The following is a 14,143-nucleotide window of genomic DNA, read 5'->3' on the forward strand; positions in this document are numbered from 1 at the left end:
CATCATGTACTAAAATGCAATTGTTCAATGTTCATATTATCAACTACCTTTAACCAAGATTTAAAACATGCTGCACAAAAAATTAATTGCTTATGTTGGCCAATGCATTAAACGTTTACAGCTGGGACCTTATTGTTATTTCTAAGCCAAACTCCATCTTTGACACCATTTTAAACAAAACTACACCATATCATAAGAAACCATACACAGCTACTAACAGAACCAGCATCACTATTAGATTTCTTTTGGGGGGTGGGGGGGATTAAAACTTAACTAACCAGCATCAGACAACAGCAAGTTTGAAGCAGTTTCATCTTTGAAGTTAAAGTCCACACAACAACTCTGTATGAATCGACCATCTTTTAATTATTGACAGAGGTCTAATAGCAGGGTAGGAATTCACACATCACTCAGCTGTTCCACACTGAACAGGATGGTCTTTCTTTCAGATCAGTTATGCAGTAAAGCTGTTGTAAAAGCAATGGGGCAGAAAGAAAATGTCATTTCTAACAGGAATTATCCATAAACCGGCTCACAATTTTCAGTAAACAGGAGTGCGGTGTGTAAACTTGCTTCTTGTATTTACACTGGAACTTTGCGTAACAAGAATGATACTATCCTGAGTTACCAGAGTCAATGGCATAAAGACACCATTTTGAACTTTACAGTGGTCATTCGACAAAAGACACTTTTTGTGGCGAGTGCAACTGAATCATCGGAACTACATCTTGGCATTAAGTTATAAATCATAAATTGTACATTTCATCAAAATGATTTCAGATTGTGTTTCAAGGCCCGCTTTCAGGGAACCGAGGTGTTTAATTCTACAAGGAGTAGAACCAAAATGCTCTATAATTTCCCTTAGAAATGCAATAACCTTTACAAATTAAAAGACTAATTTGTAGATTTTAATCCTGAAATGGCTGCCTTGTTTTGAGGGTTTTCTGTGTAAAAAGCAAGCTACGGGACACCTTAAGATAAACCGGTGTGCTCGTCACACCTATTTTTGGAAATGCATATTTTCAAGCAGCAGTACAAAAAGTATCCATGAACAATGCATAATTTCTGAGAGAAAAAAAGAAAAACAACAAAAACACTGTATGAAATCATCCCTGCTACCTTTTCTAAATACAAAACCTCAACCAATAATTTGCTTCAGAAATAGCAAGAAGTCCGTCCTTTTTTTTCTTTTCTTTTTTTTTAAATTTTCCATCTTTTTTTCTAAAACAGGTAAAATCAGTCCTCAGGGGTGAATGGCATGGATGACAGTCTTCCATCACTTCATCTGCTGAAGGATCCATTAGCATGCAAGCCTCGTAGACAAGGACCCATGGAGGAGTGATCCTCCTGGGTGAGCAGAGCGTGCCGTCTGGGCAGCTTAAGCCAGGGCTGGGAAAGCCTCTGGGTCGTCCACGTTAGGGACAGACACTCCACCGACCTAGAAGAAGCAGATACAAGAAAAACAGCCCATTGGAGTTATTGTTCATCTTTGAGATTACTACTCTTCACGTACTTGATTTTTTAAAAATGTTTTTGAACAAGTCTTGATTCTCTCACAAAGGCTGCATTTATTTGACCAAAGAACGAAGTAAATGTAATATTGTGAAATATTATTAGAATTAAAATGTAGTAAAATATTTATTTAAATGTAATTTATTGCAGTGACGCCAAATTTTCAGCAGTCATTATTCCAGTTTTTAGCATCATGATCCTTCAGAAATCATTCTTATACGCTGATTTAGTCCTTAATGAAACATTTCCTATTATTAGTGTAGAAAACAGCTGTGCTGCTTAATATCTTTATTTGTGAAAACTGAATTTTTTTGATGACTAAAAATGTAAAAAAAACAAAAAACAAAACACCATTTCTTTGAAATATCCTTTTTTTTTAACAATGCAAATTGCTTCAGTCACTTTTGATTGATTTAAGGCATCCTTGCTGAATAAAATTACTACATTTAAAATTTTTTACTGACCCCAAAGTTTAACAATAATATACAAGTCAGCCAAGTGTTAGCGACGAATCAGTAATCATAATTGAATCAGGTGTGCGTTACTCCATAAGGTTGTGATGACAACATCCATCTTTGGGTGGATGTACAAACTCTTCCACAGTTGTACAAATATATATATGCACACCTGCAGACGAAATGCACAAAGAGACTGTACCTTGTCCGGCCTGCGTTCACGAGGTGGCCTGGTAGCAGGAGCTCCACGGCCTCCTCTGCCACCTCGTGGGCCTCCACGACCACGTCCTGGGCGGCCCAGGTCTCCAAAGTTAATCTCCAGCTGGGATGTAATGTCATTAGCTGGTTTACGGAAGTGGTGATCTCCAGAGGCATCATCACCAGAGGCCTGCAGAAAAAAAAAAAAACATGTATGTGATGTAATAGAGTTGCACGATTATTCGTTAAAAGATCGCAATCTCGATTCAAAAACCCATGTGATCTCATTTTTAAAATGACAACGACTCAACCACGTCTATTAAACCTTTGAAAAATCATCCTGGACCATTCAAATCTGTGTTTGCACTGCTGCTGACACAGAGAGCAGATATTTACCATGTTTAGGTAAGAAACAGCTTCACAAACTACACAGTATTATTTCTGTCTTACATTCATTCATATCAAAACTACAGGGATGAAAGTTTAGTTCAGCAAAGTATAGTTCAGATAGAAACATTCAAAAGAGCAAATCCCCTTTTGAAAGCAACTGGCGCTTCAAATAACATTTATGTTGACCGCATTGTTTTGTCACCAAGTGACTGCTAAAAAAAGAAGAAGAAAAAAAAAGTAGTATGTCATTGAATCATTGATTCAAGAGATTCGTTCAAAAATGCTGATTCATCCAGTAATGAAACAAGAAGTAGGGCTGTCAAAATGGCTGAAAAACTAAATTCGAATTTTGTACTTAAATAATCATCAAAATTCGAATTTAGGGATGCAACGGTATGAAAATTTCTTATTACGATTATAGTGACCAAAATTATCACAGTTATCAGTATTATCACGGTATTGTTAAAATGTGCTGGAGATGTTCAAAAAGTACAGACACAAATCACTTCAAGTTTCAAATTTAAAAATCTTACAAAAAACAAATAAAATGACTTTTTGTTTGCATGATCACTAAAACAATAACATTACCAATGATGTTCGGATTTTAAATTACAACTTGACTGACAACAGTTTAATAGCATGTTCAAATATCAGCCTCAAGTCAAAATGATAATTGATTAATAAATGGTTACATGCATTTTATCTGCTCCGTAAATAATTCTAGATAACTAATCTGAATTGTTTAAATGTGTAGAATCCACATAAGCTTGTTTTTCTTCAACCGGTCAAAGTTTACAGCAGGGCATGCAAATTCGGTCCATTTTGTCCAGACAGAAACTGCACACAGGCTGAATGTAAATATAAGTCTCTGTAAATCCACTCTCTGACACTAGGTGGCGCTTTATATGGAAAAGCTGAATACAGCCGTTTCCAGTAAACTCCGTGGACAAAGCAGTACTGCAATTAAGAATACTTCCTTTAGGTATTACATGGAGCGAAGATGAAAACAAAATGCCATCGAATCGTTTCTGAAGACAGTCAGAACCTTCAGAGGTACATTTATATAATTAATTCATTCATATATTCATTTGTATAATTCCCTCAGCACTCTTTTAAAACCTCCCAGCTTTTCCGCCATATTTTAATTAAAAACAAAACTAAGTTACTCTGCTGCTGTGCGCACGCGAGACTGTTACTGAAAACTGTGCTTTATGCTGGACAGTATTTATCGTGAGATGTTCAAATCGCGGTAAATCGAATACGGTTTTAATGATAATTAAAATATGAAACGGTAATACTAACCGTGGGGAATTTTATCATGATTTATTGTCAAACCGGTAATCATTACATCCCTATTCGAATTTAAAAGGCATAATTTCAGTTAGGGGAAACAAGCTTTTGGCTTCCCTCTAATCCACGGTTCTTCAAAGAAATAAAATAACACGACTATCTTTGAAAAAAGTGCATAATGTTTAAAATGTTTAACCATATATCATTTTAAGTTGCTTAAACAATTAGAAACAAAACAGCATCATGTAAACACAGTTTAATACAAAGCACGGAAAACCAATCACAAAGAGTAAGAGTTACTTTTTTCATTTAAAAACACAAGATGCAGTGGAATGGGGAGAGACCCCTTCCCCAATAAAGTTGAGATGTTTTTTTAAAAGTTGAACTTACAATTATTTTAAATGGCTTTCTAAACATCCGACTCTTTTCTGAGACGCGAGTGCAACGGTGATAGATGTCCCTCTAGAAAATGCACAAAATATGCGTTCTGTGATTTCAGTTATATGGTTTCAGTTTTGACGTAAACATCTCCGCATTGATGTTCTCTTTTTCCCCACTGTATTTTGAATGAACATCATATCCAGTGGGTTCAACTGGATAGGTAAAAAAAAAAAAAAAAAAAAAGCATTAAAATGCAATGACACCTACCTACATCGCCATCGCATCTCGTGCACCACCGATAAGGCTGCCTGATGCACGCCTAAAATGTTTTGCATTCGAATGTGGATTTTTATTTCAAATTTGATGAACATTCGAAATTCGATTTTTTTTATTTGACAACCCTAAAGTTAAGTATTAGGAGTCACTGAATCATTCAAACCACTTTTTCATCATTTTAATATTCAAAATTGGTATAAAATGATTAATCCATTCAAATTAAGTAAACACTTTTAAATAGACTGCAGCAATAATATTGTGTCATATTACTTTTAGTTCAGAATTGTGGGAGAATCCTGAACTCTATTTGAGACAACCAAAAAAAAAAAAAACAGGGCCCGTATTCATGAAAAATCTTGGTGCTAAGAGCTGCTCCTAGTAACAATATTCTAAGAAAATTCTTAAAAATGTGGGTTAAAATTAAAGAAAAGATCCTAGTAAAGAAAAAAGTAATTCAGAAAGCATCTTAACCCTTAAAAGAGGTCTTTCGGATGAGGACTTTTAGAGAGGCTTAAGAGTTTCTTTAGCAGTGGAGAAAATGGGGGAAACATGAAGAGGGAGAAGAAATGTGTTGCACACAATGCATGACTAGGGATGGGTATCGTTAAGGTTTTAACGGTATTACTATTACTGATACTGCTTATCGATCCGGTACTTTAACGTACTTTATATGTATATATATATATATATATATATATATATATATATATATATAAAAATTAACATTATATTATATTTATAATTAACATTGCTTTATATTCTGAAATGTAAAATAAGTATTTAATTAAATGAATATAAAACATCAATTTGTAAATGCACCAGTGTGCAGGCATTTTTAGTGTTTTATATACATAAGATACAGTAATAACATGAACAAAGAAACAAACCGACAAATACAACAAAACAAATATACAAATTAAGTGAAATAAACAGTGCTTTCATTTTTCCATGAAGGTCTACTAACATTAATGTTCAGGTAAGTAATAGCTACAAAAGAAATCTAAAAGTAATCAAATGTAAAACAAAAATTAAAACGTAAAATAACACTGCATAATTTTCACTGTATGTATTAATAGATTAATGCTTATTAAAGCTATAACGTTATTCAGATTAAGAGCTGTGGGTGATTTTCTCTTTGCATTTTGCCATTTAACATTGATGGCCCAAGCACCAGTCTGTCACTTTAAGACAAAATATTGACACACATCGGATTTTCTCCCAACTGATCTCGTTAATCGTTTGGATGCGCCTGAAGCTCAAAGTGTAATTTGCTTGTCCGTTTTGGAGCGCGGCACACACACATTTCAGCCTGGGGAACAGCGTCTCTCGCACTGATTGTGCTTTCAACATTTTATTATCAAACATGTAGCAGCAGTAAAGACAGCATTTTACAACAATCACCGATTGAGCTGATTCTGACGTTAAGTTTTGGTTAGGGAGGAACGAATGCGCACCGCTGTAAAGGGAAGGAAGTTGTGCTACAAGAAAAGCGGCTATAATACTTAGAAGCCAAAATCTAAATAAAAAATAAATAAACTTAGCTTAATATAACAGCCACAGGCCTAAAGCATAAGCAGATGTTTGAATAGTTAGTTCTCTCTTCTATCATAATTAAACAGGGCTTTCATGTTGCACGTGCTGAAACTCCTCCGCGTAAGCGCGTTCTCGCTTCTGAATTGTGAATAGCAAAAATGTATCAGACAGATGTTTGAATATTTCTGCACATAAAAACAGCTGGCAACTCTGGTGAAATATAATTTGCAAAATAATGTGTATATACAGTAACAATAAATGTATGTGTGTTTTCTTGATTTCTCCAGTACCGACAGCAGAACCAATAACGTCAGAGTTTATCGATACTCCGGTCTTTCATAATTTAGCCCCGAGACCGATTTAACCGGTTTCGGTACCCATCCCTATGCATGACAGTGAGTTAATAAGATGCTACACATTAGATCGTGCAGGAATCATGTTTGTGACTGATCTTATTAGAGACACGCTAACATCTCCAAAACCACGCAGAAATGCCATAGCGCCAGAAATGGACGTAATCACTACATTAACGTATTTGGCCACTGGAAAAATGACACTCTGCAGCAGCGGTGATTTGGGTCTGTTACAGCACTTTCAGAACCTTATTGTGTCGCTGTTCATTTCCTATAAAATACGTTAAGTATGACAGCATGGTAGGGCTGGGCGATAAATCGATTTTATTGATTAACTCGAATGTGTAGTTTACGTCGATTTGTTTGAATGAAAATCGGTTTTCTCTTTAACATCCGCCGATGCTCCCCTCTGGGCTCCCGTAGTCCCGAATGTGCTCAGCCCTCCCCCCACGCATTTGCCATATTAGAGTTTAGGTTTCGTGATCCTCCAGCAATCCACCACATCCCAACATGTTCGCAAAGAAAATGACATGTAATGCGGAATGCGGATCCCTTAAAGCAGTGTTACTCATTCCGCGGCTCACGAGACTCATGCGGCTCGCCAAGCTTTAATTTGTGGCTCGCATGGCAGTAAATAATACGATGATATGAGCAAAACAGAGATTTCATAAAAACATTAAAAAAACAAGCAGGGATATAACACAACCCGTAAAAAAAACTCACACCGTGAGTCACGGTGCGATCAGGGCTTTTATTATTTCCGCGATGCTGAAAACGCGAAAGGAATCGCGGAATTTAGTTATAAACACAATTTACTGTATAACGCGGAATGTCATTGAATTTGTTCATCAAAGTTTGGATGAATAAAAAGTAGCTATTACACTTAAATCAAATCGCGATATGAACTAGTATCTGTAAATGTTAAGCTGCAAAAATACCATTTAAATATGAATCCTGCGTGTCTCGTTATGAATGAATGCACAGACGCGCAGTTTCATTTACTACACATACTGAAGCGTTTCAGCGTCTGCCGTCTGGCCAAATGAGGACATAAATACATGAACAACAGTCAGTGTCTGCTCTATTACAAATATTTTTTTTTTTTAAATACCCAAAACAGCGGGATTACAAAATGGAAATATAGACTAGAAAGATATTTAAACTTGCTCTGCCCTTACATCCATGACATTGACTCACTGCGGAGAATAAATACAAGATGGGAGGAAAATGTTTATTTCTTTCCCTCGCAGTTTTATCATTGGGTGATCATCATACTGTATATAAAATTGCGGGATTCAGGGAGCTGCTATTATGCATTGCAACTGCTTTTGAATGCACGATTGCTTTTTAGTTTCACTTTCACTTGCGAGATTGGCGACCGCACGTCCGTGTTTATACTATGGAGCGGCAGTATTCACCACACATTTTACAAGATTAGATGTTTGCCAGTTTTGCTCATGATCTGCAAATCATTCTTCATCGTCCTGAGTCATCTCTCCTTACTCTGTTTATGTGGTAAGTGAAATTGTATGTACTGTAATGTAACAGGCAACCGTTAGCAATTGTTATTCGTTTTCTGTGCCTTTCTGAATATGGATTCACGCTTCGGGCACACCCTAACCCCCACGACGTCATCGTCCATGTTTATCAGAACTACCTCCTATCTACTGAATAGCAAGATGTTAAACTTGTGTTTAAAGAAAACTTTTTAAAAAAAGGGTCACAAAATTTTATGTTTTGTGTTATATTTTATGTTATGTGTTACATTTTCACTGTTTACAATGGCAGGGCCTGCCATCTTGTCTCTTTGGCGTGTTGTTTATGATTGCGCTTTAACCCCAAGGGGGAAATCCAGATCAAATCCCAGAAGGGAAAATCAAAACAAAATAAAAAGTTAAAACTTGTTTTGAACAATGTCTTTGTCATCTGCAGATTGATTTTACGTAGGGGGAGGGGGGGGGGTCGATTTAAATCGTAAATCGGATTTTTTGTGAAAAAAATCGGGGATTTTTTTTTAGGCCATATCGGCCAGCCCTACAGCATGGTAAAAAAATAAAGAATATATATACATATATAATGTGTGTGTGTGTGTTTGAGAGAGAGAGAGAGAGAGAGAGAGAGAGAGAAAGAGTGCGGTAAAATAAGAAAAATTACGCCTGTAATTTCAAAGTGAAGGCTTATAATAAACCCTACTCTTAAAAGCGCTCTTTTATTTCCTTCTTGGACAACTAACCAATCACAGTCTTCAAAAGACTGTGTCATAACTAGCAATGGGGTCAGCCCCGCCTCCTCACTAAGATAAAACTTTTTGCGTTTTCCTCACTCAGAGTTGCTCTCAGATTGGTCCTGAATCACTTCTCAAATTATCCAGAATCGTGCAGTTCTAGGATATCATATTGTCCTTTTCTATTAAACTGGGATTTTAGTTCAACATCCAAATATCTACAACTATTAATTTCTCATTTGGGATGAAAAGAACTGAAGCAACAAAAGACGACAATGAATGTGATGAAATAGCTTCTCAATATCAAAGCCTGAAGATATGTGTGTTTTTAAAGAAACACTGGGGTTGTGCTTTTAGAGTAATGACGTCACACTAAATGGAGAGCAATCAGGTTCCTTAAGCACACTTCCAGGCTACTTACAAGTATATATATACATATAAAAAATAATAATAATAACATAGCTTGTCTTGGGGAATGGTAGGGATGCAGCAAAGTTTTACATTTAGCATGAAACAACAAATGGACACTATGAAACACAAAAAACTCAAACACTGTCATTTTACTTACATCCTCAGCCTTAGACTTGTGCAGAACGTATCCTTTCTTCCAATCGGTTCCCTCGTTGGCCTTACGAATGTTGAATTCCACTTTGGCTCTATCTTTATTCTGCTGGGCTTTCCATTCATCCAGAGTCATCTCCTTAGCACCTTCTTCTTTAACCTCCTCAACCTCATTCTCCCTGTAAAAACATCAACATTAAAATTGAGCTAAAAGCACTGCATCCAATTAATTCAATCCAGTAACACTTCATTTTGATGGGTCCACAACATACTATGAGAAAATTTGCAAGTATGTGTCAACTTATTCTATTCTACAAACCCTAAACCTAACCTAACAGTCTACTCAGACGTTAGTGGACGTGTAGTTGCAAATGAACGAGAATTAGTTGACATGTAGTTGCAAAGTTACTTATAGTTAGTAGAATGTCTAAAGTGGACTATCAAAAAGTGTAACCTTCAATCCTAAATAATCAATTAAGAAGCACTACAATTAAGAAGGGAACTTCAGTAACTGTTAAAAGATTGTAAAGGTGTTGTGATTTTAATAGAGCCATTGTTCTTGAATCAATCCTAATGTTACACTACGTTTTGTTTAACCCTCTAAGCGCCAAAGCCGCAAAATTGTGACAAGACGTCATACTTCATGCAATAGACTAGTTCCTAATATGGTGTAATCATTTGTATTCCCTACCACTAGATGGCAGACATGTAGTACTTCGATTCTAGACCAAAAGTGTTCGAGGAAATAGAGCAAGTGAGCTATTGTGTCATTGATGCGGAAGCAGTTCAGTTCATAGCGTGCGAGTAAATTGTGAGAGAAAATCGCCAAATGGCTAATAAAAAGTTGTACCGTGAGGATGTGTTGCAAATGTTATTTGCCGATTCTGACTCTGAAGGGGAATATTTGCCTTTTGGGAATGACGATTGGCCGTCTAATGATCGCGCTTCTCCCGGTACATCTTTGCATGCGCAATGGTGCCGCCGTAAAAGGCGAGTGTGTTCACAAAGCACCATCAAGTGATCATTTCGAGCCTTTGCGCAACAGGGATGGGGGTGGCAGGGGTGGACGTGATCTTAGTGTCCATAGGAGAGTAGAGGCGTTGCTGATGATCGACCAGATTGCGTCTTTTTTTCTGATCGCGAGCTCAAAGGGCCGCCGGCAGACAGTACAGGTGCAGTCAGTGTGGGGTAGGTCTGTGCGCTGTGCCATGCAATGAGAGGTACCATACTCTCAAGAACTATAAACTGTGTTACCTAGATACCTGATTGGGCAGATAGCCGGCCAACTGATCAAAAAACAGGCATATGTATTTTACTATGGCACAGTAATATAGTAATAATTTACTACTTTCTCCTGTTTTACTGTTGATTTCCTCTTTTCCTGATCATTTGGAATGAGGATAAAAAGACCAAAAAAAAAAAAGACAAAAAAGCAAATAAGTTCAAACATCCATTCAATATCTATTATTTCCTGAATATTACTGATGAAGTGATCAAAAAGTAGGCTACTGTTCACATACATTTTACTACTATATAGTATAGTAATAATTTAGTACTTTATCCTGTTTTATTGTTGGTTTCCTCTTTTCTGATCATTTGGAATGAGGATAAAAAGACAAAAAAAAAAAACACATGCAAATAAAAAAAACTGGCGCCTAAAGGGTTAATTATAGGTGGGAACTTATGCTAATAGTGCCGGCAGCAAATGGCAAGCAATGACTCAGCAGTGCAGCACAAATTTAGAGCTGAAGTGTACACACTTGTTCTCCGAGTCAGCAGGTGGGTGCTCCTCTCCTTCAGGGGTATCCTCAGTGACATTTGACTGGTCAAGCTCACTGTGAAAGGAAAGAAATGTATCCAATTTCACAAAACTAACAATGAATCAAAACACCTCCAACTGACCAGTCTGTGAATCAAATTCATCTGCATTTTTGGCAGACAAAAGATCTGTTGCTCCACTGACCTCAACTCATCCTTAACAGTGCCCCAGTTATGAGATCCACTCCCTCCACGTTTTTCCTCTGCTCTCAGGCTGCTGAAACAAAAATTAACACTTAGCTTTGATATGTCACTCGGGTGGCATTACAATTGGAGTTAACATGTGGATGCAAATGACTTACGATCGGTCGCTGCCGCTGTGTCTGTCAAACTCACGTTTGCCGCGTGAGTCAAAGCCGTCAGTCCTGCCAACACCTCTGCCCCGGCCTCCGCGCCCTCCTCTGGCACCTCCACGACCTCGGAACGGCCTGTCACTGACAGACCTGAAGAGAAGAGATAATATAACAGTTAGATGTCAGTCATTTCTGATGAAATTATCTAAATTTGGATCTTAACTACAGTGCAAATTTATGCAGGAAAAAGAATGGATTAAGATCCTTTAAAGGTTTAAACGGATTGCCAGCGAGTTCATGAAATTTTGAATGAACAATGAGTTCAAAAATTATCACGTCGATTTCACATTATCAGAAATAATAAAAATAAAAACATGAAAAAAATAAAGCATTAAAAACAAAAGTATACTTCTGCTTGAATTAAATGTTTTCAATATAAAACTTCAAGGATCAACTATGCATTACCACACAAACAAAGGTCAATTGACTCACTTCTCCACCGAGAATTCTCCACCCTCAGCAGGTTTTTCATCAGCGGGTTTGTCAAAGCGTCGTTCACGTGGTGGCCTCCTGTCAGGCCGCCTGTCGGCTGGTGGACGAGCCTCCCCCTGACCTCCCTGCGGCTGGGATGCTGGCTGACCCTGCTGCTCTGGTCGGCGGCCCACTTTCCTCACGCCTGCAAAACAGACAATAATTACTCAACACCTGATGATACCAAAAGTATCACAGAAAACAATAATGAATGAGATGGGAAAAAATAAAAAAATAAAAATATCACTAGAACAAAAAGCCTCGTCTTAATACAAATCATATAAAATTCACTTCAATTAATGAGCTTAACAAGTACAAAAATTGTCATCATTCACTCACCCTCAAAATTGCTCCAAAACTGTGTTACTCATTTCATTAGTGTAAATCTAAAGCCTGAATTTAAAGCATTCGCCACCAATCACTTTAAAAAAAAAAAAAAAAAAAAGTTTATCAAAAAAATTGAATGTCATTGTCCCTTACTAAATTTAACCATGGTTTTACAACAAAATAAACCAAAGAACCATGGTTACTATAGTTAAACCATGGTATCCACAAATTAACCATGGTTTTTCTAAACTAACCATATAGTTTAATCATGGTATTTGTAGTAACACTGTGGTTATACAAATAGTAATCAACCTACAATAAAACCATGGTTAATTTTCGTAAGGGGTAGGCCGCTCTCATAAAGTTTTAAAACAACACGAAGTATGTTAATACATTTAATTTCTGGCAAACTATCCTTTTAACTGTGAAAATGGACAATACCAAATTCTCTGAAAGGGGAGAACGATGTAAATACACAATATTACTTCTTCAGCTTGACTGCTTAATATTGTCTATTTTTCTTATTTACTTGCGCAGGAGACGTCTGTGGTATTATCTATACTTAGTTTTCACACTAGCAAAGCAATAAACCCAACGTTGTGAGTCTCGATAATAATGGTTTGCGCCTCTTGACTGATCCCACCCTCCACCTACAGAAATAGACGCTCTCGCGCGACCCAACAGCTGATCACGCGCCCGCCGTCCCGCCCGCGCGCGCACCTGTTCACGAGCCTCTGCCTCCTCTCCTCCACATCAGTCAGGGCCACTGACACCCGAAAAAAAAAACTCTGACAGCCCTACCTTCAGAATAGTTGGGGCCGGCGCAATTCTTAAGCACGTAATGAAGTTAAAAACCGGCGTTGAGCGAATAACAATAGGAGGGTTTTCAATGGGAGTGTCATGTCTGAGAGGACGGACTCTTGTTGCCTCTCAAACACGAGGTTGGAGCTGCAATGCTGCTCGACGCTAATAAAAAGCCATGCGATAACGGACTGTGCATTCGGAGACCATCAATAAACAGTTTTTTAGTACTGAATGGGAGATTTTTACTAGTATGTTGAGTTAAAATGCACAAATATACCCGACATTTAACAAACAAACTGATGGTTATCACTAGGCCTGCAGTTCATGAAGAATCTAGAAAATAATTAAGCAGCAACAGGTTCTACTACCGTGCGCCACAGAGAAACAATGTACGGCGCGTATTTAAGCATATTTGCTGAAAGCGCTGTAAGTTTTTGAGATGTTAGGCATCAACAATAGTGATGTGCGTGACCTCATGGGCTTAACGTAGTAGCGCCTTTTGCAGACCGCTCACTTAGAAAAAGTGTGAGCAAATGACTAGTTCAATGCAATGCGATGTTTACCATCTTTCTTGAGAGGAACGGGAGCTTGTGTTTCTTCCTTCTTCTCGGGAGCTGGGTTTCTTCTTTCTTTCTGTGACTCCTTTTTGGCCTGCTTTGCAGCCTGCGCGGCGGTCTTGGCGGCACCAGGAACGGTCGCGTCCTTCTTCTTCTTTTCTGCCTGCTTTAACACCTCAAACGGATCCTCTTCATCATCAAATAGCTGGTCGAACCGATTGGTTACGACACAGCCGAAACCTTCTTGCAGATGTCCGGGCATGATGGCCCCCTTTCAGCAGGATTCTCCTCCGATTCTACGGGGCTTGAGCGAGCACTTCGCTGCGAGATGCCACAAGATGGCTGGAAAAGACTCGCGCTTCTCTTCCGGCGTAAAAGACATCCGGGACTCTGACCGCAAAGTCATATGGGACATGTAGTCGCACGATATACTCTAGTCTAGAGAGTCTAGACTCGAGAAGAGAGAGAGAAATGACTCGACAACATTGTTATTTGCTTGATTGACTTTTGTATTGTCATCGTATTAAAATAATCTATTATTGTAAACGGAAGATTATGTAAAGATCTAGTAAAAATCGAAATATTTCACTTCATTTTTTTCTTAGTGTCAAAGCTGTAACTCTCAATGAATTAACTTAAA

General features: G+C 37.7%; 1 protein-coding gene across 2 annotated transcripts; it reads right to left on the reverse strand.

The window, feature by feature from the left end:
• Nucleotides 1-345: 345 nt before the first annotated feature.
• serbp1a (SERPINE1 mRNA binding protein 1a) lies at nucleotides 346-13,884 on the reverse strand. 2 transcript variants are annotated; one of them, XM_058778280.1, is made up of 8 exons: nucleotides 13,510-13,884; nucleotides 11,777-11,960; nucleotides 11,294-11,434; nucleotides 11,137-11,205; nucleotides 10,934-11,008; nucleotides 9,181-9,352; nucleotides 2,170-2,355; nucleotides 346-1,438 (listed from the first exon to the last, which is right to left on the reverse strand). In XM_058778280.1, exons 1-8 carry the CDS (start codon nucleotides 13,763-13,765, stop codon nucleotides 1,379-1,381), a joined length of 1,143 nt encoding a protein of 380 aa, XP_058634263.1. In that variant the 5' UTR covers nucleotides 13,766-13,884; the 3' UTR covers nucleotides 346-1,378. The 2 variants fall into 2 exon arrangements, with proteins under 2 accessions (XP_058634263.1, XP_058634262.1); XM_058778279.1 differs by having other exon boundaries at nucleotides 11,137-11,208.
• Between the last annotated feature and the right edge of the window lie 259 nt (nucleotides 13,885-14,143).

The sequence above is a fragment of the Onychostoma macrolepis genome, chromosome 06 (genome assembly GCF_012432095.1).
Source record: "Onychostoma macrolepis isolate SWU-2019 chromosome 06, ASM1243209v1, whole genome shotgun sequence".
Taxonomy (NCBI): domain Eukaryota; kingdom Metazoa; phylum Chordata; class Actinopteri; order Cypriniformes; family Cyprinidae; genus Onychostoma; species Onychostoma macrolepis.